The sequence below is a fragment of the Podarcis muralis genome, chromosome 4 (assembly GCF_964188315.1).
Source record: "Podarcis muralis chromosome 4, rPodMur119.hap1.1, whole genome shotgun sequence".
NCBI lineage: Eukaryota > Metazoa > Chordata > Lepidosauria > Squamata > Lacertidae > Podarcis > Podarcis muralis.
The window spans coordinates 66,010,142-66,036,204 of record NC_135658.1 but is presented as its reverse complement, the minus strand read 5'-3'; the positions used below and the strand labels follow the sequence as shown (position 1 = coordinate 66,036,204).

The window sequence follows — 26,063 nt, the reverse complement described above, 5'->3', positions numbered from 1 at the left end:
ACGTCGACAATACAGCATTAATGTTTTAATGCAGAGAGGTGAGGAGGGCAATTTATGCATTTAGCACCCCGTGTGGGGTCAGGGTTTGCATCTATTGCTAACGGACCGCTGCTCAATAGCATGCATGTTAAGGGCTCATCTGCCTTTGTCAGAGTATATAGCCTTAAAATTTGTCAGTGTTTATAGGATTACGTTTGGAACTGTTTGTCCTGGGCTTTCACAAATACGGGTTGTTTTTGTTTGCCTCGCAGTTAGCCAGAGTAACCATTAACATGACTAAGCTGTGTTGCCAGTAAGAATATAAGAAAAAAGAAAACGAACAGCCTGAAATTATCCAGTTACCTAGTTGTTGTTTTTAAGATAAAATGTTCTTTCCCATCATAAGATAAAAGTTTTCCTTGGAGCCTTTTTTAATCAACATTTCATCATAGTGTTATTCTGTAGAGTACAGAAAATAAAATAAAATGGGTGGGTGAAAGAACAAGCCTCACAACCAAAAGAAAAGAGGGGAGAAAAAAAGTCTGTCAACAATGAAGCAGCTGGACTAGAACCTGAGAGGCCCAGGGTTCAAATGCACACTTAGTCATGAAGCTCCCTGGGTGACCTTCAGACAGTCACCTACTCTCAGCACAGGGGTTTGTGAGGCTAAAGTGGGGCGGGGGGAGGACCCTGGACCCTACCTTGGAGAAAAGATGCAATATACGTGTAATCATAAATAAAATGTAGAATAATCACAAAAAGCGGAGCTTCCCCCTCCCCCAGCCCCCAGAACGGGACCCAGAGCGATGCCGAAGCTGCGTGCAACTTTGACATCGCTCTGGGAGCTTGCGGGGCTGGAGGAGGGGAAAGCCCTCTGCCAGCCTTCTAGCCAAGTCGGGGGACAGTGGGAAAGGCGCGCTGCGCCTCCCGCTGTCCCCCGAGTTTGCGGGGCTGGCGACGGGGCTCTCCTGAAGCCTGGAGAGCGAGAGGGGTCGATGCGCACCGACCCCTCTCGCTCTCCAGGCTTCAGCGAAAGCCTGCATTCGCCCCATAGGACGCACACACATTTCCCCTTCATTTTTGGAGGGGAAAAAGTGCGTCCTATAGGGCGAAAAATACGGTAACTGTAGACAAGCGGTGGGCAGAAGCAGGATTGGGATCTACTTTAAATAGATCTATGCATTTTGTTGTTGCTTTTTATTATTATACATTATTTTTTCTTGCTATTGGCCTGATTTTTTCTGTCGCTGCTTCTACAGAATAGCACTACAAAATTTATTTGATTGATTAGGGTTGTAGCCTGCCACGCTTCAAGGACTTGGGAGCAGATTAACAGTGCATTGAGATAATGGTGGTGAGCAAGATTTCGTTCCAAACGGTATAAAATCTAAAGGGCAGATGGGAACAGAATATAAAGATGCAAGATTCTTAGGACATAAGTGATACATTTATGTGACTCCTTGGGCTCTAAAGTTCTGCATTAAGAAGCATCCTTTTAAGTAAGAAACATCTGACAATACTAGTGTCTGTGAGGGTGGAGAAGCTTTCGCAGCAAAAATGATTTGTGCTTAGTGCCTTGAGGGTGGGCAGAATGTTCTCGACATTGTGCTAAACCACTCCCGGTTTACAAAGAGTGCTTCTCTCCCTCTCTCCCCCCTACCGACATCTGCGCAGTTAAGATTAGGCTGTCAGAGTACATCTAAATCAGCTTTGATTTTAATTCTGTGTGTCTTTCTTAATACAGATTTCTATTTCCGTCATTGTATAGCGCTGAAGAACTAGTTCCTTTTAAAATATGGCTCAGATTAAAAGCCCACAAAGTGGGGTGTGTGGCTGTGTGTGCATGTGCAGGGCTTTGTGGGGCTGCTTCAATACAATCTATGGACCTATCACAAATGGTATGTTTGCATTGGCTGGCTTTAAGAGTTTGCAAGGCAGAACGGATTTGATTCTTTCAGTTGCACTGAAGCTTTCCAAGTCCAAGACTGCATCGCTTTTATCATGAGTTATTTTTAGGGCACCTCAATTTGGGGCTCTTGTTGAGTGTAAACAGTGCAGCTGCTTCCCTGTGTCACATGACGCCATTGCATGAAGCTTTGTTTAAAAGTATAAAATGAACAGCCTGAATTCTTGCTCTGCTTCTAGCGGTTTTCCCCCCCTGTAGTAGCTTCAGTCCTTAAATTATCTTTGTTTATGGCTATCTTTAAGCTCCCCAGGACTCTTCAAGTAACACTCAAGAGATGTACGTTCTGTATATGCATATATTCTATACACACATATGCCCAGGATACAGAACCATAGGACTTCTTGTCCCCAAAGGGTGGAAACACTTAATGTTCCATTTTGGTGACAGGTGGTCTTAGAAAGAAAGAGAAAGTTGCAGTTATTATTTTAAGCAAGCGATTTATGCCGTGCTTAAAACATGTCTCTCTTTTGCAGGCCAGTAGTGTTGATGTGGATGTTTTGGGCTGCCCAGAGATTAATTGGATGCCCGTGACAGCTATGTAAACTACAGTTCTGCAAAGCCTTGGAAACCCTGCAAAATGGAGGAACTATATAAGGACACGCAAAACCTGCCTATGGATGTTACCAACTCGCCCTCTGCTATGGCAAACAACAAGCTAGAGAATGGAGTTGCCCAGCTGATAACGGCAGAAGCCTGGAATATCAATTCAGCAGACTTGATGAAGAAAGCACTTTCGCCGCTGGTAACTGTCCCCGCTCCATCAATATTGACACCGCCAGCAGAATCCCAAAGCGGGGTCGCTCTCAAGGTAGCTGCCACAGTGCTTCAGCCCATTTGCTTAGGAGACAGCCCCGTGGTTCTCCCAATACACCTCCAAGTAGCAGGAAGCACAGCCCCTCAGATTGCTCCGAACGGCAACACTCCCTACGTCATGACCACTCAAGGCCCAGTGCCACTGCCTGTCCTCTTAGAGCAACATGTGTTCCAGCATTTAAACTCCCCACTGGTGTTACCGCAGAGTTCTCCCTGTGCAGCCAACTCCATTCACAGCAACCTCTTTCAGGGCTCTTCTGCTCCATTGGGACAGCCGCAACTGTTGGATCAGAAACCATCAAATACAGCTCAGGAGTCTGTCTTGCCTCCTGTGTTTCAGACACCAGGATTTGCTGCTGTTTTGCAGGATCTCTTTCCCACACAAGGCGCCTTAGGTCCTTCGCCCTATCAGCCGCCCCCAGACTGCTCTTCTGTCCCCCCGCCACAGCCCTTCAGCTCCCCGTTATCTCCCCTGGTTCCGCCAGCCACACTCTTAGTACCGTACCCCGTGATCGTTCCTCTGCCAGTCCCAGTTCCTATTCCTATCCCCATTCCCATCCCCGTGCCCCACGGTGCTGAGTCTAAGGCCAATGTGGACTGCCCGAAACCAGCTGCTTCGTTCGTCTTGCATTCCTGCAAAGGCACCCAGACTCCCTTGGAGAAAGAAGAAACCAAACCATTCGATTTCATCCACCACAGAGAGCTTTCCCAGCTGAACCGGCACACTGTCATCAAGATGAGTAATGAGAATGAGGTCCTCGATCTGTCCATGAAAACAGCCCCTTTGCTTAAGGAAGGTGAGGACAATTCCCAGCTCTCACTGGAGGGTGGCGCTTTGGACCTCTCGATTACTTCCTGTCGGAAGGCTAGCAGCACCGAAGCAAGCAATAACGGCACCCGATCTGGATCCGCGATGGATGGCACTTCTCATTCTGCAGCGGATAAACTTTCCGGTGCAGTTTTGCCCTTTGCTCCTTCCAAACTGCACGAGGCTCCGGCAAAGGTGGAAAGCAGAGTGATCAGTAGTGGCTCGTCTGAACTCCTGAGACAGCAGCCCAAATGGCTGGTGGACCAGACCAGTATAGCACCCTGCGAGCCGCCCACTGGCAATAACATTGAGATTGTGAGCACGTCACAGACGGCCAAAGTGATTGTCTCTGTCAAAGATGCGGTGCCTACCATTTTCTGCGGCAAGATAAAGGGCCTCTCGGGGGTTTCAACGAAAAACTTTTCCTTCAAAAGGGACATGCCCCAGGACTCGGTGTTGCAGTGTTATGACATGAAGAACCAGCCGGAAGCCCGGGATAATGCAGAGGCCCTTAGGAAACCTATAAAAAACAGGAGTGTCAAGTTAAAGAAAATGAGCTCGCAGGAAATACACATTCTCCCAATCAAAAAGCAGCGGCTCGCGGCCTTTTTTCCAAGAAAGTAATTTATGAGGTTTTAGAATGTTTTAAGGTATAATTATTATAAATAAAGAGATGCACTTCATTTTAAATTGCATTAAAATGTTAAGCTATCTTTTAAGTTATTTTGAGGCAGAGGACTGTGGAGTGGGGAGGGGAGGGGAAGGGAAGGGGTGGAGCAGCTAGGGTGGGGGGAAGACAGCTGGAGAGAACTGGCTACGTCTTCCCTGTACAATGGGTCCCCCTCCCACCTTGTTGCGTTCTAAACTTTTCATGAAAACTAAATAAAAAGCAGCATATTTTTTCAAGTGGATTGCACCTTTGCAGCTTTAATGGGATACAATGGGTGAATGAGCCAGAGGGGTAAGAGCTATTTTCACTGCCATGAAGTGCTTTGATGATGTAATTCTGAACAATGGTGGGTAGAATGGAACTTTCCGAATAAATATTTGTATGTGCTAGTTTGGTTGCGGTATTTTGTACTTTTTTATATATGATTTGCACTCTGGGTCCAAAAAGGTCTGGAAACTTGTATAGCTGTTGACTTGTCATGTTCTTGAGCTGTTGAAATAATCCAAGCTCATTACCCAGTTTTACCCTTGGCACTCATCACATTTTTAGCAATGATGCATTTTGAACTATGCAGACTGAAAGATGAATGTTAATATTTTAGCAAAACTACATTTGCATAGTCCAACAAGTATATCCATCCGTTCTGTAAAAAGAAAGCTAACTTCTGTTTGAAAGTGGGTGAGGACAAGCTGCATCTCCCGCCCTCTGAGTAGTAATATAGACCAAGGTTGAACCAGGCATCAGGTTGTTAGGTATCCTTGGGGTTTTTTCCTTCCAGATCCCTGGAATCCACTGACTAGAATTAGATGCAAAATAATGGCCTTGCGGTGGGGGTGGGGTGGAGATCTTCTATACACTTAGAAGTACGGAAGCTAACAATTTCCACTTTTCTCTGTTTCTTACCTCTCCAAACTTTAAGTTGGCTTTGCCGCATTTCTATATCCGTTTGGTTCCCTTCAATTTTGCCATCATTTTAGTGTGCATTTCTCCTAATGTACACGTTTATGTGCAAGTTTGCCCAATGACAGGCAATTTGTATTTCGTTAACCATACAGGGACACGGGTGGCGCTGTGGTCTAAACCACAGAGCCTAGGGCTTGCTGATCAGAAGGTCGGCGGTTCGAATCCCCGTGACGGGGTGAGCTCCCGTTGCTCGGTCCCAGCCTCCTGCCCACCTAGCAGTTCAAAAGCATGTCAAAGTGCAAGTAGATAAATAGGTACCGCTCCGGCAGGAAGGTAAATGGCGTTTCTGTCCGCTGCTCTGGTTTGCCAGAAGCGGCTTAGTCATGCTGGCCACATGACCCGGAAGCTGTACGCCGGCTCCCTCGGCCAGTAAAGCAAGATGAGCGCTGCAACCCCAGAGGTGTTCGTGACTGGACCTAATGGGCAGGGGTCCCTTTACCTTTTTCTTTAACCAAACAAAAGCTAGGCATACAAATATGGAAAAACATAAAAAGTCTCCTAGGTCTATGTGGGGACTAGACAGTGGGAGTGCAACGTCATTGGTTATATTGGACCTTCCAAGCAGCTTCAATGCCGTTATTCTTCAAGCTTGTGCTGTCTCTGAATAGGGATTTCGGGGATTGTGGTGCTTTGTGGTTTTTCCAGGATGACATGTTTCAGAAGGTGGTATTGTATTGGTCGGGGCTTGTGATCGATGTCTTGGTCACTGACTTACAGTGTCTTGCAGGGTTCCATTTTATCCCCTAATGCTTTTTAAAAATGTGTACTCCACATCACTGAGTAGAGGCGCCTGGTGTTATGGAGTGGGTGGCTGTCAGGATGTGGATGACGCCAGGCTCTGTCTTCTCTTTTGTTATCTCATTCTGTGGAGGTTGTGGACGCTCTGAATCTGTTTGCAGTCAGTGATGGACAGGATGACCACACCAGGGATAGAATTGTCAGCCTACTCCAAATTAGGTTGCCCTTAAAATTTCACGTTTGCAGACTGGTAGAGCTCTTAGGTTTCTTCTAGATGCTCACATGGTGATCATAGCTCAAGAGTGCTTTTGTTGTTTCAGCTGCTGTGTCCTTTTCTGGTGTAGTCAGAGCACAATCAGACATGTTATTAGTTAAATCTTGATTGGACTGCTGTAATGCACGCTTTGTGGGGCAGCTCTTGAAGACCACTTGGGAACTTTGGTTAGTACAGAATCCTGCAGCAAGAATCATGACTGGGGCCTAGTCTTGGAAACATGTTACCAGATATATTGGTCATTCCACTATTTTTAGATGCAATTTGCAATGCTAGTTATTACTTCGAAAGCCCTAAACAGCTTGGGAGGACTGCCCACCTGCTCTGCGAATTTACTGTTTTTTAACAGAAGTATTGCTTGTGCCACTACATCCTGAGGCAGAGTTGGTGGCAACGCAGAAGACTGCTTTCTCTGTGACAGCACCGCCTATGTGGATACTGCACCGACAGGTTGGATGAAGTAGAAAGGTCAGTGTTCTACTGCCATCTAAAGGTTTAACTGTTTCAGCAGAACCGGGTCTTCTGCTGGTGAGTTTGGGATTGTCATTTTGGCTCTTTGCTGTTGTGGCATTGTGTGTTGTTTTGCTGTTCTTTTACTTGATAATAGGATTGGGGTTGTTTTTGTCAATTTGATTTGTCTCATTACCACAGGTAATGCTGCTACCTTTGTTTTTAACTATTGTCATTTTTACGAGTGTTATCAGAGACTATAAATGCAGTCAGGATTGTATAAGCAACCCAAACAAGTTGCAGTATTTGGGGGTGGAAGAAGAGCCTTGCAATCATGTCGGCACTTCCTCTGCGGTACTGGGAAGGGATCCAGGGCTGCATCTTATGTGTTGTAACTGCTGGACTTGACTCTCATTTGCTTTGCTCCTATCCTCCTTTGGTGCACCTTCAATAATTTAAAAGTTTATTCACTATTCTGCTTTCTCTCTGGGGAGAGAGCGAGAGAGGTGGGCATGAACAGTGTCTCTTACAGGGATCCCGGAGAAAACATCCATGGATCTTGCTGGAGGGCATGCAAGTGCTTCCAGGTGAGTCAAGCCCCGAAACCAGTTCTCCAGGAAAGCCCAAAAACATTTAAATGCTTGTGTATGGAAATCTGCGGTGACACGGGTGGCACTGTGGTCTAAACCACTGAGCCTCTTGGGCTTGCTGATCAGAAGGTCAGCGGTTCAAATCCGAGACGGGGTGAGCTCCCGTTGCTCGGTCCCAGCTCCTGCCAACCTAGCAGTTCAAAAGCACGCCAAAAGTGCAAGTAGTTAAATAGGTACTGCTCCGGTGGGAAGGTAAACGGCATTTCCGTGCACTGCTCTGGTTTCACCAGAAGCAGCTAAGTCATGCTGGCCACAACTGGGGGAAACTGTCTGTGGACAAACGCCAGTTCCCTCGGCCTGTAAAGCGAGACGGGCGCCGCAACCCTAGAGTCGTCTGCGACTGGACTTAACTTTCAGGGGTCCTTTACCTTTACCTTTTTATGGAAATCTGAACTTGGCATCTCCTTCCCTCTCCCCAGCAGTAAAAACAAAGTGTAGATGTGTGTGAATGGACTGTTTGAAATGCTAGATCACAGGTCACCAACTATTTTGAACCCATGAGCAGTAGTTCCATGTATGAAACTGGGCATGTGTATTCAGGTGAGATTTTCTGAAAGGAGGAAACAAGTCTGTCACTGCGACATTTTAAAGAGGGACAGAATACTTCTTGTTTAGATCTCACTACAAAGAACTATAACCAGCACAGCCATACCATGTCCATGCAGAGGAATCCCTTTGTTGAGGCCTGTTAAATAACTCTGTGTAAGAAATGCCTTGCTATATTCCTAAGGCTGGAGATGGGTAATTAAGCTGGTTTTAACCTTTAAAGCCCTATATGGCCTAGGACCCTCGTACCTACGGGACCGCCTCTCCTGGTATGCCCCACAGAGAAACTTACGGTCTTCAAATAAAAACATCTTGAAGGTCCCAGGCCACAGAGAAGTTAGGCTAGCCTCAACTAGAGCCAGGGCTTTTTCGGCTGTGGCTCCAATCTGGTGGAACACTCTGTCACAAGAGACCAGGGCCCTGCGGGACTTGACATCTTTCCGCAGGGCCTGCAAGACAGAGCTGTTCCACCAGGCCTTTGGCCAGGGCACAGCCTGACTCCCTTCCTCGGCAATCTTCACGGAGCTCTGGCCCAATGGTTGCCAGTGGCTTGAATTAATTAATTTTTATAATGAATGATTTTAGAATGTTGTTTATGTTGTACTTTTGTACTGTTTTATTGTTGTTAGCCGCCCTGAGCCCGGCTTCGGCTGGGGAGGGCGGGATATAAATAAAATTTATTATTATTATTATTTGTCAGAGACTGCCTCCAGGTCCCAGCTCACAGAGGACCAACGCTAGCCAGCGGTAATATACAAAAGTCTTTATTAAAGTACATTATCCATTTTCAAACCCTAGCGTGCGTCTCTACGTCTAGACCCTAGACCGGCGAAGCTCCGTCTGAGTCTCCTCCCCCTGTACACCAGCTTAAGACTCTAGCCTTACTCCACCTTTTCCGTCTCTCCTTCCGCCTCTGGGTCCTACCACCCCCCTGGGTCCCTTCCTTCCTGGACGCTTCGGAGGCAGACCCTTCGGACTCTTCCCCCTCCCTTCGGCGGGCTTTAGGACCTGGCTCCCTATCCGGGCTGCTCATTGCGCCACCCTCTTGTACATTTGAACTTGGCGTGCACGCGCTGCCTCCGACCTTCCTTTTGACCGTTTCCTCGCTCTCTGATGCAGGCGTGGCTAACCCTGACTCATGTCCTTCCGCTGACGGAAAGCTGCCTGCTGCCGATGCCTGGGACTCCTCCCCTCTACTGCTCTCCGGTGGGGAAGCTGGTCCCGATTTCCAGCTGCTGCTCTCGGAGTCCCCTCTGGCCCCTCCTTCCTGAGGTGTTCCCTCTGGCAACCCCCTAGCTCTGACCACGGGAGCCCCTTTCTGTGAATCCTCCGATTCGCTGGAGAGACTTAGAGACCTCGGGCGGCTCTCATCGCTCACTTCCCCCTCGGATTCCTCCCCCTCGGTCTCTAATTCCTCCCTTTCCTGTCCCTCTGCTCCTGAGCCCCTGACATTATTATTGAAATAAGAGACTGAAACTCCCACCTTCTTTATAGCCACTCATCTTCTCTTGTGTTGAGTTCAAGTACTGGACCAATGCTCCCTCTGTATTTCTTTGCTCAAGATCTACTTGGTGTAAAGCATTGGCCAACAGAATACCTTACCTCATATTTTAGCTTGTTCTGATAAAAACCACACACACACACACACACACACACACACACACACACACACTTATGTAAAAACGTATGTTTTTCTTAAAGCATGGTTTAAGGCAAGCCTTATCATCTCAACAGCTTCCTGTTAAGACCATTAGCAACCCCCCCTAGTCCAGAAAGTAGTCAACTCTATATGTGTCACAAAGGACCTGTCCTTTACTGGTGGGATTTGGTGATAGAAGTCTTGACATCTAGTGCTGCGGCAAGATATAGAATTGGCGAGAGAGAAATTGTGTGTGTCTTGTTAAGTAGTTCAGGGCTCAATGCAAAGATGACATAGTCTGTTTGAAAGGCTCGCTCTAATTCAACTATTAGCTAATTGAAGCGCTATTAGTAGTCTGGTACTGTGTGTAGAACTTTGTACAATTACACATTTACTTGCATAAATCAGGTACAGCTGATAACATAAAAAACTAACATATAAACACTGAACATGTTTTATTTTCTACGTAGATGAAAACATCCAGTTGAAAATAATTAAAATATATATTCTGTTACAAACACTTGATAAGAGTTTGATATCATGCTATATATATAGTACAAGGTTAAGTTTCGGTATGGCATTCTTGTTTCGTGTACACAATGCAATGCACACCCTTTCCCCTATTCAATGGCAAAAAACCACACTCCCAAAATGCATGAAGGTGGCTAAAATATGTGTATAAAACATTTTAAAACCAACTGTAGGTTATATAAAATGAGTTGAACTATAAGATAGTTGACGGCGAAAAATAACCACATGCATGCAAGATTGGGGTTTTCTCCATATTCAAATCTATTTTTTAATATTATCTATCATGGAGTGGAATAAGCCACACTTATTAGAATACACATTGTATTTTACAGTGTCTCTCCTCCACATGCTAGTTTGTTTTAACAGCATTCAGAATTGCCACGTTAGAAGCAAAAAGTTTGTCCAAGTATTGCTGATTAAAAAGTATGGATAAATTTGGTAATTTTTTGAGTATGCGTAAATTTCACTTAGCTAATAACTGCAGAAAAAATGTGCGGGGGTCTCACAGACTGCAGCCACCAACATAAATGCCAAGTATTTGCTATCACATTACCCATGTCATGCATCTATTTTTCATTAAAATTAATTTCATAAATATATTGCAGCCCTTGCAGCTCAATTCCAAACATCTGCAAGAGCTGTGTGGCACAGTTCCAAAGCCATTCTGGGCTGGTATAATGGTTTGTTCACTTAATAGAGGGAACTATTTAGCAGACACAACAAATATTAACATCAGGCTGTTCATAAAATACAACACACCTCTGAAGTGAACTCATTTAAATCTGGAAATTGTTTTGAGACTTTGCGGTACTTTTTGCTAAACCTGAGTAATACTAGTATACCAGCAAGCAAGGCATTTTCAAATGAGTAATGTGTAAAAATACTTTCTTTAACTAGACACATTTGATATAAAAAAGGCAATAAGAAATATAAAATCTACCTTCTTTTTTGGACTACATCTTCTCTATCATCACTTGTACTATTACATACAGTACATTCCATTTCCTACACAGCAAATGTACACAATTGTCCCTGATATGATATTGGCAGTGACAGCAAAATGTTTTACTATCAGCACTTCTTGTAGCTTATAGAAACAGCACCAAAGTGTATAACACACACACACACATCCATGTGCAGTTCAACTTCTTTGTTAAAATTGTCATTTTTTTCTACTTTAAAAGAAGCTGAGGGCAAGATAGAAATTCAGAACAAAAATGTCACCACACCGTTTTTCCAGAAATCTTCCCAGAACAAAATGGCTCAGCACGACATGATGAAAATCCAAAATATTGCATAGTACAGGGACATTCCCCTGCGTGAATCCACCTGTCCTTTGATTGTTTCTTATCCCTCCAGAAATGGAAAGCAAAGCAGACAGGTGTTAAGTCAATAACAGCAAGAAGACACATTCACTTTCATCCAGCAAGGGTGATCCACATGCAGCAAAAGGTGCTTTGTGGAGTTCAGACCCGTGCGTCTAGTACTAGAGCTGCGTGCAGAAATACTTGCTGGATTTCACAGAACCTAACAGACTTCAGTGCAGTCAGGCCTGAAAGCATGAAATCATCTGAGATTTGGAGTGATAGAGGAAATGGATATAGGCCCCTTTCTTCCCCTCCCCACCCTGTCCTCCAGCAAGAAGCCTGTAGTTGAATGGGTGTCAAGAAATGATCATAGTGCTCAGCAGAGTGTTCACAAAGCCTCATACTGCGCATAACAATCTGTAAACAGAGGCCAAAATGGATTGTGCATGTTTTTCTTGTTTTTACTGGTAAAACTTTTATCTCTACAGTTTGTCATCTGTCACAGTGCAAAAGTACCTTTTAAAAGACTTTCTAAAAAAATGAACACTATGTACAGCACAGACGCATGTATCGTACTCACACACAAATATACAAGCGCATGAACGTTTTATGTTCATGTTAAGCTCCACAGAGACGGAATGATTCAAAATGATAGGTGGCACAGGTTCCAGTGAGCGAGGAGGAAATTTGTTCACTCACCTGGAAAAGTTGGCTGTTCAAATCAGCCACGAGAACTTCCTTCTCAAAAAAAGAAAAAGAAATACTGCCAGCTTAAATTGTCAACACTACAAAAATTCCCCTCATAATTTAAAACTCTTTACAAAAGCTTTCTTTTGTTTTTAAACACACAGCGCGCACACATACAGAACATTTCATATGGCTATTCCCTTTGTGGAAACCTATGTAGCATAATCTGAATATTGATCTCCTGGAGTATCAGGATGTTAACTGAGAAATGAACTCATTGCAGACATTAATACCTTTTCCCGTTTAGCATTATTAATTCAGTCACCTTTGCAAAACAAGGAATGTTAAGATCCTGATAGCATATTTTAATTCCTTTGGAAATTCAGCTGTTTTGGTTCTGAATGAAAATGCACCAGCTGAAGCCAAATGGTTGCAAATATATTTAGAACGTCCCATGTAAATACCCATGGCACTGCCTTTCCCTGCACCTTGAAAGTTTTGTAAATACAAAAATGTAACTACTTTCTCTTGACAACAAATTTCATATTGTGGGGAAGAAACTTCTGGAAACCAGTGACAGTTCAGGACTGCACGGTGAATGGAACACTGGACACGATCTGCTGGAAACTTGTTTTGCTGAAGTGAATGGACCATCTCCCGTCCATTTCTAAGATGCTCCGTCAGGCAAAGGTATTGTGCCTTCCCCCATCTTGATGAACCTGAGAGGTTGTCCAATAAACATGTGACATTATAGTTGTGCATCAGTTGCCTAGTATTTCCCTTGCTTAAGTCTCTCGATGTGGTAGCACAGCTTTAGTGCAGGCCCCAACTTCAGTCCCATGTATTTCATTATCATATCACTCCTCAGTAGCAAGAGAGCCTTTCCATCAATTTCCTGTGGAAAGAGCACACAATAAGGATTAGCCACCTGGTAATATCTTGGCCTAGAATCCTTGAAAAGGAAAGAAAAAATAGTACTAGGCTTGCATGAAACAATGTGCATCTGCGTGTAATAAGCTCAACAAGATACAGGAGGTTGTAGAGTACAGCCTTGGGAAAACATCATAAAGAGAATGATAAATTATGATCTGGGGCAGTCTTTGCCAACCTTGCGCCCTCCAGAACACCTGTGCTGGCAGGGACTGATGGGAGCTGTAATCCCAATCATCTGGAGGGCACAAGGTTGGTAAAGGCTGACCTAGGGTCTTTGTCACGTCTGTGAATGGAAGGAGCCCTTCTATTTGTGAAGCTTAATTAGGATACCAAGGGACGTGGGTGGCGCTGTGGTCTAAACCACTGGGCCTCTTGGGCTTGCCAATCAGAAGGTTGGCGATTCGAATCCATGCAGTGGGATGAGCTCCCGTTGCTCGGTCCCTGCTACTGCCAACCTAGCAGTTCAAAAGCACGCCAAAAGTGCAAGTAGTTAAATAGGCATCGCTCTGGTGGGAAGGTAAAAGGCGTTTCCGTGCACTGCTCTGGTCTCGGTGTTCCGTTGCACCAGAAGCGGCTTATGTCATGCTGGCCACATGGCCCGGAAAAACTGCGGATAAACGCCGGCTCCCTCGGCCTGTAAAGTGAGATGAGCGCTGCAACCCCAGTCGTCTACAACTGGACTTAACTGTCAGGGGTCCTTTACCTTTAATTAGGATACCAGTCCTTTTTACAGCAAAGTATTTGTAGACATAGCTTTTTTTAAAGCTATTCTGAAGAATATTGCCAAAATACTTCCGAATGTAAATGCACTATTTGTGTTAAATTATTTTATATAGCAGAAACCCTGCCAAGCAAAAGAAATGGCTTTTCACTGAATTTTGGCCACAGAAAATTCTAAATTATTGGAAGGGAAATAATTTATTTGTATGCTGCCTTTCCAGAGTTCATGCTCAAGGCAGTTTACAACATGGGAAAAAAAACCTCAACCACAACTCAACAAAAGTAGTCAACAATAATAAATAAAACATTAAAATATACAAAACTAAACTAAACCATTTCCAAATAAATCACAACATGATCTAAAATAAAAGATACAAAAAACCAGCTTCAACAACCCCAAGGCCTAAGAGTCTGTTCAGCAGCCTCATCTTTTCGTAGTGGGAGTCAGTCAGCTATAGCCTCAAACTGGGAACCAATTTCAATTTGAGCTAGGAAATGATTTTAAGACCTTTAAATGTGTCCTACCAAAAATGCCTACTTGGATGGTGTATGCTTTTAACAATATAAATTTTATGAAATAAAAGTTTTGTTGGGACTAGAAAGGACTGGAAAGTTATTGCCTGACAAAATAAAAACAAAATGCAGAGATTATGTAGTCTCAAGAGGGCTGCCAGAGAATTACACAATAACGGGTCATGCTTCACAGGCTAATAGAGACGACTTCTACTTTGAGAAATAACAAGCATTTGTAGTGAAGAACCCAACAGAGAATGTGATTCATCACAATGGATGGCTTTAAGTGAGCTTGCTATAGGTTTGTTGTTGCTTTTTGTTTGTTTTTAAAAAGCAAAATGGTTTGCGTCCCTGGAAAAACCCCCACAATTTCTCAAAGGTTGTGCCCAAGTTTTTTTACTCTCATGTAGTACAATAGACTGGGATGTGCGTGGCGCTGTGGGTTAAACCACAGAGCCTAGGACTTGCCGATCAGAAGGTCGGCGGTTTGAATCCCCGTGACAGGGTGAGCTCCCATTGCTCGGTCCCTGCTCCTGCCAACCTAGCAGTTCAAAAGCACGTCAAAGTGGAAGTCGATAAATAGGTACCGCTCCGGCAGGAAGGTAAACGGCATTTCCATGTGCTGCTCTGGTTTGTGCGCTGCTGGCCACATGACCCGGAAGCGGTACGCCAGCTCCCTCGGCCAATAAAGCGAGATGAGCGCCGCAACCCCAGAGTCGGTCACGACTGGACCTAATGGTCAGGGGTCCTTTAGTACAATAGATTAAATGTTGTAATATAAGCAAACAGCCTCCTTACGTGTCTTCTGAAGAGTTCTGCATGAGGCGCTAATGCCTGAGGATCAGCTTCTTTCACGAATCGCATGACTTCATCTATCGACCACATAGAAGGATCCTTACTGGGTACGCGGGAGGGTTCTCGTTTTAGCGTGCTGAGGTCGGGTCCTGTTGTGGAGCTTGCAGCTTAAATATTGAAAAATCAAGAAACTGAGGAAGGTGGAAATGCCATTTGTATAACCAGCTCATTTTGGACACACAACACCAAGTTCTTGGGCTTCCATTTATAAATAAGAGGGGGCAAATTACCACATGGTGTTCCTTCCCTGCCATTCCTTGTGAGTGCCTCTCCATATAAGAAGGATTATATTTAATAATAATCTGTAAATACTTAGTGCTTTTTATTATTATTCATGCTGTGGTTAAATATATACCTGACAGCATTACTGGTTAATTAAGAAGGGTGGTAAGAGGGAAAATGCCATATGGTGATATTTTATATCTATAAAAGATCACATATGTTTGCTCTTAAGGCTCCACTACACTTGATGTTCTGCCTACAGAAAAGAGAAGAGTGAACTGGTATTTGTGAAATGCAACAATTAGCTCCTCTGGCCAGACTTTCATAGGTTAGGAAGGCCTGAATAATACAGATTACACCACACTATATTTAAGGTACAGCAGGTTCAAGAATAGAAGTGACAACTGAGAATTAACTACCTACCAACTTCTGAGATATCAAGGAGGGTTGAGGAAATACCTAAAACACTGTTAAGGAAGACAGGAATCTTCAAGCATGATTTTTTCCTACATTTCAGAAATGGCTCTTCAGCGACCTACAACCAGCCAATCCCTTATAAACTCAGGAGGGAGGACATTACAACATGAGGAATCTCTACAGAGCAAGATTGGGTGGCTAACTTGATTTCTGGCATGTCTGATAACTTTGCAAGTTTTGACTTTTTTTTCAAATCCTTGCATATCAAAGCATGTTCAGAACCAGCTTTATAAACTAGTTTTTGTTCAACAAGGCAAAAAAAAAAAGCAATAATATATGAGTTTATATATTGTTATATATTTTATTGTATTTTTGGTTTTTATGGAAGCCGCCCAGAGTGGCTGGGGAGGCCCAGCCAGATGGGCGGGGTATAAATAATAAATTATTATTATTATTATTATTATTATTATTATTATTATTATTATTATTATTATTATGTTAAGAAGACAGAACAGAGCATGAACTTTTAAAGAACTAGACTGTACCTTCAATCCTCCTCTGCAGCCTGTTCCTGTTGACTTCATAGTAACTGCTGTTCGCAGCAGAACTTGACGACAATCTCCGTAGAATTGGTGCTGTGTTTGAGGTAGCAGTCACTGGCGGAAGAGAATTCCTGTAATAGGCTGCACTCCCTGAGGTTCGATATTCAGTGGAATTCCGGCAGTTAGGGCTTGCGGGATTGACTAAATTAAGTGCAGAATCCATTGAGTCCTCTGAAAATCTGTGTTCTTTGGAAGTGCCATTTTCTTCACTTGGCAAGGTTTCCGCTGTATAAAGTAATTTAACATAAATAATGCATTTACATTAGGAAGTATTATGGCAATATCCTTGAGAATAGGGTGGTTTGGGTTTTTGTTTTTGTTTTTTTTTTAAAAAAAGAGCTATGTCTACAAATACTTTGCTGTAAAAAGGGCTGGTATTCTAATTAGGGCTCCCTCCATTCAAAGACACGAACAAGACAGCATTTTTCCCATCTGCACTGATGCTGTTTAGTGCCAGTGCACCATCTCTCCCCAGATTATAGTGGAAAAGACACAGAAGAGGAACTGTGCCTATATGGTAACTAGATTCCCCATAAAAAAATACACAAACAAGGGTGATTTCAGAGAAAAGGGCTCCTGTAGAAGTGGCAGTAATCCCAGATGTGTATGGATTTGGGGTGTAATTTACGAATTGGTGAGTAAGGAAACTGCTTATACATATTCATTTCTCCAGTTTTCATTAGAACCAACGTGCAGTTTGTTTTGCCTGTCCTAGTACTGAACAATATATGTAGACGTAAACCCACTGAAATCAGTGAGCCACACCGTATAGTGCAGTCCTAAGGAAGTAGCCTAGTGTGTTATTTGTGTGTTGAATATTTCCCTCTATCCTTCCAAGCTGGGTGTGTCTGCCACAGAATCTAGTACAAGCCTGGACTGCATGAGAAAACAAGAAGAGTCCCTTTTGAATCAGGCCACTCACCCATCTAGTCCAGCATGCTGCGGTCACAGTGACCCATGGGAAGCTTGCAAGGAGGACCCGAGCGCAACAGCCTCTGACAACGGAGGTGAAACATAGCCATCATGGCTAGTAGCCACGCATTCTATTCATGTGGGTTTTGGGTATATGTGCTCTTGGGCTAGACTGCCTAGAAATGCAGTGCTTCTTTTGTAAAGAAATATAACAATAGTTACCTTCTGAGGGATGAGCTTCAGTCCTTGGTAGTTTAGGAGACAGGGGAGCAGTATAGGAGGGCGAATCCTGAGAATATCGCTTTGTACTTCTGTTGTCAGAGATTTCCTCTTTTGCTGGGAGAGAGAAAAAAAAGGATTCACTTTAAAAAACAACAACCACCCACTTCTAATTGCCTTATGTAGTCCCTGCATTTCCTTTGGGGAAATGCTTTGGGCTGGTTCCTGTGGAAAAAACACCTATGGGAACCCTTGTGGGTTTTTCTACATTGCATGGATCTGTGAACATCTTGCTCATAAATCTTTCTATGCAAAAATGTATGCCAATCTTCCATTCTGGTGTAACCACTTCCCTGTATGTGCTCCTTTGCAGAAATCGTTCCAAAGTGCTGTCATTGGAGAAAACAGTTACGATGATACCATTTGGTATTCATGAAGGGCTCTTTCCCCATGCATGTGCTGGTAACATTAGGTCTAAAGTTTATCTCCCCCCAGTAGCTGAAGGCAGAAATCCCTGTTCAGTTTTGTAGAAGCTTTTGGTGTTCCCTTGTGTTCTCAGATCAGTTCTCTAACGGAAAGCCATTAGAAAGACCAAGCTCTAGGAAGTTGATAGGGCGCTTCCAGAGATCCAAGATGGTAACTGTCCAGAGAGGGTCTCCAGGAGGAGCTTCTTTCTGAAGATTTGACTCCTGAAGCTACCAGCGAAGAGGCAGATGAACTGACCTGGGCAGATGCACCTGATCTCTGAAATGGGTCCACAGAAGAGGTCAGGTGTGATGCCATGCCTAAGGGGTGACTTAGTTCATCAAGACCATAAGCCCCAAAAGGTTTGCTAGGATTTTGGTGTAAGGAGGTAAAACCAAAACAGAGAACAACTTGACCGTGACAGAGGGATGGCTATGGACAGAGTCCTCATGAAGAGAGGAAGGAAGGTGAAATATAGAGCAGAAACCAAAGGGCCCTCTCTCTTTTTAAGTTCAGAGTTATAGGAAAAAGCTGAGGCAAATGGAGAGCAGGGGGAAAAAGTTAGCAATGAGCTGACCAAGGGGCAGGAAAAGAGTGAAGGATAAGATACAACTGAGGTAAATTTTTTTTTTTTTAAAACACTACTGGAGGAAAAGACTAGAGGTACTAAACAGACACACAAACCATAAAACAAAAGCAAAAATATATACAATAATACACCGGAAGCAAAAATCATGGAGAGAGCATGCATGCCATGAACACACTTGGTAAAGACAGAGTGCGGCTGATCTGAGAACAGAAGAAGCTTCTAAAAATATGAACAGTGATTTCTGCCTTCAGTCATTAGGGGGAGCTGAACTCCCCACCTGATGTCACCCGTAAGCAGGGGAAAAGAAGGTGTATTCTTCACTGAAAAAGGAACACAGTATATCACAGAGGGACTGCAGTCAATTTGCTCATTGCAGCATGCAGCAATTGACATAATAAGCAATGATTAAAATGTGCATACTTAACCATCTGTGCATCTTTTTTTTAATGGCCATGGCAGATGCCAAACTACAGTTTCTCAAAAATATTGAAAGCACAGCCTTCAACTATTTCAGCTCCTGAAAATTGTGGGTACAGAAATAATAATCTTGGAAGGGTATCATGTGACAAAGAGAGTGAGCCAGGAAATCTGACCACTTCCCATCTCTCCCCAGTCATGCGCATCCTCAGTGGCCTTAGGCTTTCAGCTACATTTCTCTCAGCCCCTTGTTTCATATACATAATTCATACAGGGATAACGAACCTTTCATAGGACAGCTGATGAGTTACTGCAATAACACATTTGGCATGCATGATGGAAATGCTGTTTGAGCATCTTTTTAGGAAGTAACTCAGCTTTTTTAATCACTATTGTCTAACAGAAAACCTTCTGAAAAGGCAGTTTTAGAAAATTAAGTAATAATGTAATGCCTAGAGACAACTGTGAAACTGGGTAGATTCAAACTCGCAATTAACATCTGAACGTGGCTATCCGAGGAAGCAATATACCGGTATATAATCTCATGTTCACACAGCAATCCTATGTATGGCTATCCAAAAGTTAAGTTCTACTGAGTTCAATGGGACTTACTCCCAGGTAAGTATACAATATCTATGGATTGCAACCACAGTCAATTTCTAATAAGTGCAATAAATAAATAATATTCCTTTATAAATCTGATGGGGGGGGGGAGGGAGACAAAAACCAAAATTATTTAATCCACACCAAAAATCCAGCAGCATAAATATGAGGCTTGATGGTGAGGAGTGTCAAATTTTCAAATTGCTTATCAAAATCATTTTGCTTTCTTTCTGCAACAGCCAATGACCAGGATGATGCCTGAGCAGCAACGGGTGTGGAATTAGCCCTACACAAGGCACAAGGGAATATTCTGCTTTTCTTTATAAGTATCTATTGCTGTGTATGTCAAAATCTAGGAACAAGCTAAGACACTAAAACCTATTTTTAAAATCAAGAATGATAAATTCCTATGCCACGCTACACCAGAGAGGTTTCCTTTTAAGACTTAAGGTTGCAAAATCCATTGAATTTATCAGTGCTTGCTTATGATTATGCACACATAGTATCAGGCAGCAAAGAAAAACAACACATCTTAAGCACAAGACTTAAAATGGCTCACACTAGATCAGTTTACACTGATATTCACAAATATAAATCCAAATGTTTTTTAAAAACACCATGACTTCTAAAAATGAGGGTGGGTTGGGGGGCGGGGGACATTACCTGGTTTGTTTCTATCATATTCGGTGGGGCTGTATGCACTTCCCATGTAAGGGCTGAAGGGCTGGCTGCTGAAAAGGTTATCGCACTGCAGGCTGTGGCAGAGCTTCTCCAAGAAGCGCAGGACAAACGAGGCACTGTTTACAGAAGGAAGACTGATGGCGTGCTTCTCCCCATCAAAGGAGGCTATAGGGTAAAAAGAAGACCTCAAATCACGGCAGGGTTGATTGAAACACCAGTACCTACAGCAGAATACCCCCGGTTTGACAGAAACAAAGGGGGTAAAAGAAGGCCAAACATTTTGCCACGCTTGTGTTGTCTTTGCCAATTTCAATACCAAAGCTTGAACGTTTGTCCCTTGGCTAATCCGGAGTAACTGTGGTTAAACTACCCTTTAAATAAAGGCAGCGCCGTAGTCTGATACAAGTTTTGTTATATGGCTGTAGATTTATCATCAAAGGCCTGGCTCCCATATCACACTGAACCATAGCAAAACAAATCAAGGTTTTCATGTGAATGAAAGGCTGCTCAAAAGTTCCCAAAACAATTCTTCCCTGCTACGCCACCGATGAAAAAAATTAATCTAGCTTGAGTCATGAGAACGTAGGCTTGTGGTTTTCTCTTGGCTTACTGCCTGTGGTTTGTTTGGAGGAAACAAACGGTGAGCCAGAGGGTGAAACAACCCGACTAGCCAGACACCGGCTTTGCTTAAGTCTGTGGCTCAGCAGCAGCAGCATGGGAACTTTTGAGCAGCATGTACCTGCACATGGTTTAATATGACACGTGAACTGGGCTGGTGTCTCGGATGCAGGTAGCTTGTAAGGGGAAACTTTTGGTCCTCCTTGACCCCTTCTCAAAACGAGTGGGACTTGGGCTACCTGTAATCATCAGAGTAGCAACTGTTCTGCTGACTGCTGGTACTGTCCCTGTTTTGTATTTTGCTTAAATCAAGGACAACAGCAAACGCTGCAGAGCTGAAACTTCTGCTTTGTTTTATGTTTGGAAATAGCTGGACAGTTGTTTTCTTAACCTAGAGAGACCCCGCAATGGCAAAATTTGAGGCTGCTGTACTGCTACAACTCTGGCTGCAATCCCAGCCCACCTGACCTGAAAGTAAGCCCCAAATAATTCAATAGGAATTATCTCTGAGTAAAAATGCCTGTGATCTCTGAGTAAAAATGCCTGGCAAATGGCATTCCTTGCATTTTATAAGACACTTTAAAAGTTACTTTATATATATGTTGCTTTGTATTCATAAATACCAAGGGCTCGTTAATTTACACCAACAGCTGAAGTCTTCTATAACTTCTTGCATCCCATAAAGCTATAAACATCCTGTGTACAATAATGGGGTCTTACAAATGAAGCTGTTATCTAACTGTTAAATCTATGCCAGTAGACTGACATTTCCTTTTGCGTACAGAAGATGTTCACAGTATGCACATCACAAGTTATACTGCGGGAAATGAAGGTTTAGGCATACCGTAGTTCGCTGTCCTCATCTGGCATTAATACAGGGAGAATAAAGTAAGGCAAACACTTTTTAATGCCATATGAATTAAGGCTAACTTGTGTCCTGAAGATTGCTTCTGCCAGGAGAAAAGTGACAAGCAGCAGCCTCTAATTTAGAACTGGAGAAATATTTAAACAACACATCTGCTCTCAGGACAGTGAGGGAATAAAGATGCTATCCCTTCCACACTTCTAAAATATAATTATAGGAAAAGAATAGCAGCAACAGCATCTCAGTTAAAAAATCCATTTAGTGGGAACTCTAAACTGAGTAGCTTGGAACACTTCATGTAAAAAAGAAAAAAGCACAAGGTCTTTTACTTTTTGCTCTTTTACTAGAAAACAACAGCATAAACATGGTTTCCATTTAAAAAAAAAGTTTAGATAATGTAAGCATAAAGAAACCTAGTTCTACCTTATTTACCGCGGGATCAAATAAATAAAATGAAGTGCGTCATTTACACAATTGTGCCACGCTAATATTTGGTCTTGATTTTGCACCGAAACTGAAACTGAATCACATTTTACTAGTAAGTTAAGAAAACCTGCTACTATTGCTCATTCATTTGCTGGATTCTACCCAAGTATGCTTTGCCATTATCAAACATGTTTCACAGCCTCCTGGTTTGTTTTATTAGTTCTGCTGCTGTTTTTTATTATACTGCTTTATTACGTTCCGTTTTTATTGACATTTGATTGTATTTAACGGTTAGCTTCTTTTGAGACTTTGCAAAAAGAAGGGATATAAATCCATTTATATATAAAAATGAAACCAATAAAATACCAGTGATGATCTCTCCCGCATGGTGCCCCGACTTCAGGAATCCAAAGACTGTTTTGGATTGATAGGCGCAGTCCACACAGGCTTGCACAGCCTGCTGAAGCACGACATTCACAGGACCCGGTCCAAAGTGATCAGGAAGCTGCTGAACCTTCTTTTTGTCCAGATGAGGCCCAGAGTTTCCGTGTTTGTTAACATAGACACAAACTAAGAGAAAAAAGGAGGGGTGTCAATATTTGTTTTTTAAAAAAAGAAGAATTTGCAAACAATGCATTCCAGACCAAATGATATTTCATAAAGTTTTCATTGAGAATGGACTGGATGAACATCTTCTATACATTTCATCTATTTCAAAAGCTTGCAAATAGCCAAACTGTAATTAGATGATGAACAGAGGAGCTGATGCTCTGCATGTAAAAACTAGGTAAAGGATCCCTAGACAGTTAGGTCCAGTCAAAGGCGACTACGGGGTTGTGGCACTCATCTCACTTTCAGGCCGAGGGAGCCGGCGTTTGTCCACAGACTGCTTTCTGGGTCATGTGGCCAGCATGACTAAACTGCTACTGGTGCAACGAGACACTGACGGAAACCAGAGTGCACGGAAATGGTGTTTACCTTCCCATTGCAGCGGTACCTATTGATCTACTTGGACTGGTGTGCTTTTGAACTGCTAGGTTGGCAGGAGCTGGGACAGAGCAACGGGAGCTCACCCTGTTGCAGGGATTCGAACCGCCGACCTTCTGATCAGCAAGCCCAAGAGGCTCAGTGGTTTAGACCAGTGTTCCCCAACCTTGGGCCTCCAGCTGTTTTTGGACTACAATTCCCATCATCCTTGACCACTGGTCTAGCTAGCGAGGGATGATGGGAGTTGTAGTCCAAAAACAGCTGGAGGCCCAAGGTTGGGGAACACTGGTTTAGACCACGGTGCCACCCATGTCCTTTATGTAAAATCTACCCACACTAAACAAACTACTGTATTTTTCGCTCTATAACACGCACCTGACCATAACACGCACATAGTTTTTAGAGGAGGAAAATCCGTAGGCATGCCACTCGTAGCCATTCCCTCCATAACACGCACAGACATTTCCCCTTACTTTTTAGGAGGAAAAAAGTGAGTGTTACGGTGCAAAAAATACGGTACTTCCATATGCTTTATTTAACCTCCAACTCCAACAGGTAGTGGTGAAACCACAAATGTCCATGCACTTGCCACATCTAGACAAGCCTAACTGACTTTGCCAAATTATATACCCACATTCCTTGCTTTTTCCTGTTATCCTCCGGAACTACAGAGCTAACAAATATGCCTTTAGGAGCAAATGCTGCTCCTTCCCTTCTATATTTTGTCTATATTTTGTAATAACCCCAGATCAAGGTACTCTTCCCATACTTGGATAGGGAACGTTGGCTACAAGTGTCTTGGTAAAGTCACACTGAATATGTGGCAGGAAATTAATGTGTTCATGGTGCGAAAGTCTTCAACATATGCATTTGAAAATATAGTTCATTGATGTTGATGAGATGTAACTGCCACATGCCCATGATACATGGAATGAGAGAAAAGCAGAAACAGAAACAGAAGATAAGAGGAATACAGTGGTACCTTGGTTTATGAACTTAATCCGTTCCGGAAGTCTGTTCTTAAACCAAGGCGTGCTTTCCCATAGCAGCGGGGGACTCGATTTACAAATGGAACACAATCAACAGGAAGTGGGACATGTTCTGCTTCCAAGGCAAAGTTCACAAACCAAAACACCTACTTCCGGGTTTGCAGTGTTCTTAATCCAAGTTGTTCATAAACTAAGCTGTTCTTAAACCAAGGTACCACTGTAGTAAAAATGAGAGGTAGGGTATAGGCAGCAGGAAAACAGAAGGTCAGAATTAAGGCAAGGAAAAATAAGATCAGAAGGCAGGGGGGAGGGAAAAGACAAGATAACAGAACATGGTGAATGAAAAATAAAAGGAGGAAAGAGGAATTTCAAAGCAAAACAAGAAAGGTGGCGAGGAAAGCAAAATAAACACACTTTCAGGACTGGATATGTACTGGAGAGTAAAACAGAAGGTGAAACGGGGGAGTTAGCCACAACATGGAAATCTAGAAGGCAAAGGAAATGGGGTTGCAGAAAAGCTGAATGGTTGTTAGATGGGTAAACGGTCAAAAACGACAGAGCAGGGGGAGAAAGAATAGGACCAAGCCACAGAGACACTTTGAATACTGCTTTGGGGAAATAACCTGCTCTTATATCTGACAGAGCCAGATACTTCTTCAGCCTGTGCAAGGAAGTAACAAGCAAACTGTTTAAGCCAAGCAACAAGACACAAGAAGATACCCGAGACCAATGGAGGCCTATTTTGTGCAGGTAGAGCGCTGCTAACTCTGAAGGCAGTGAAAGAAATGTCTAGCAAGAAATGAAAGCCAAGTGAGAGATTTGGGAACAGGGTGTTAGCAGTAGCACACACCATAGCTTCATTTTCCAATTACTACTACTACTTCCTATTGTTTTTATTTTATTTTATTTTCCATTACTACTGTGTACATGCTAACTAGAAGTAAAACTATGCGGCCAGTTACAGTACCTGCATTTCTAGTTTCGTGGACTTTCATGCATCCGTAAAAGATGCTACTTAAAAAAGAAAAGTTATTGGGCCCACACTCCCAATCCACAGTCCATTTACTTTTACCAGTGCTTTCATGACACTCTGGAACCAACCAGCAGTACTCCAGAAGATTTATATAGACAGACATGCAAGCTATAGATCATTTTACCTGTTGAAATGACAGCTGCTGTTACGCCAGTGATACTAGGTCCATCTTTGTGTATCTGAGGTGCGCTGTTGTCCACTTTTGCAGAGGTAAGGGGAGGAGGAAATACTGGAGATTGCACTGGTAAGATTTTTTTCTGTAAAAAGAAGAAATATATTTATCGTAAATTTTAAACAAATATAACTGTTTCTTTCCTATCAGAAGACAGACGGCCTTCAGATCACCATTTGCTCAAGCTATCTTATTTCTCTTAACTGTAGAATGCTGCCAGAAGAGTATAAAGACTAGATCTTTGCAACTCCCAGTCCCAACCCGTTTTCCAAGAGTTCTCCAGAAGGGTCAGCAGCAGAATCTCGTCACAAGCTAGGGAACCACATGAGATAATCTGTTAAGACTGGCCAAGCACAGAAAAAGCCAGCTCAAGATTACTTCACACATCGCTACCATATTACGTACAGTGGTAGGTTCAGGTAGCCTCACGCATTGTAAGCCACATCAGTTGTGTCCCACCTGCATGTCTAGTTCCCATGGATAATAAAGCTGCTGATACTTTAATTGATAATGATAGTAGATGCTGATATTCTTCTTTACCATTGCCCTTGCAACCACTGGCAAAAATGCATGCTTTAATAAGTGATCTTTGCCGGTAAAGTTAGCCTGCACTGAAGCAGCTCTTTTTAAAGCAGAGAGTCAACAAGAAATTAAATAAAGGGATATTTATTTTGGCGACCACATATTGATTAACACTGAATGGGTAGCAATGGATAGCTGAGGACAAATAAGTGGTTCATAAATTAACGAAATAATAATCTCTCTTTCACATAAGTATCAAGGTGATTTAATGTCAAACAGTTT

The 26,063-nt window shown here is 43.0% G+C and overlaps 2 protein-coding genes across 5 annotated transcripts in view; one reads left to right on the top strand and one right to left on the bottom strand.

Annotated features, from left to right (window-relative positions):
• Positions 1–4,625, top strand: part of RAI2 (retinoic acid induced 2) — a 38,507-nt gene extending 33,882 nt beyond the window's left edge. For all 3 annotated transcript variants that reach the window (XM_028727583.2, XM_077927479.1, XM_077927478.1), the window contains one exon: positions 2,419–4,625. In XM_028727583.2, the coding sequence (XP_028583416.1) occupies positions 2,523–4,190 (1,668 nt within the window). In that variant the 5' untranslated portion in view covers positions 2,419–2,522 and the 3' untranslated portion in view covers positions 4,191–4,625. The remainder of the gene's footprint in view (positions 1–2,418) is intronic.
• Positions 4,626–9,934: 5,309 nt separating this feature from the next.
• SCML2 (Scm polycomb group protein like 2) overlaps positions 9,935–26,063 on the bottom strand; it is a 45,906-nt gene continuing 29,777 nt past the window's right edge. For both annotated transcript variants that reach the window (XM_077927472.1, XM_028727581.2), the window contains exons 9-15: positions 25,212–25,344; positions 22,445–22,648; positions 20,152–20,334; positions 17,418–17,531; positions 16,227–16,508; positions 14,986–15,149; positions 9,935–12,916 (exon numbers count right to left, since the gene is read on the bottom strand). In XM_077927472.1, coding sequence (XP_077783598.1) covers positions 12,791–12,916; positions 14,986–15,149; positions 16,227–16,508; positions 17,418–17,531; positions 20,152–20,334; positions 22,445–22,648; positions 25,212–25,344 — 1,206 coding nt within the window. In that variant the 3' untranslated portion in view covers positions 9,935–12,790. The remainder of the gene's footprint in view (positions 12,917–14,985; positions 15,150–16,226; positions 16,509–17,417; positions 17,532–20,151; positions 20,335–22,444; positions 22,649–25,211; positions 25,345–26,063) is intronic.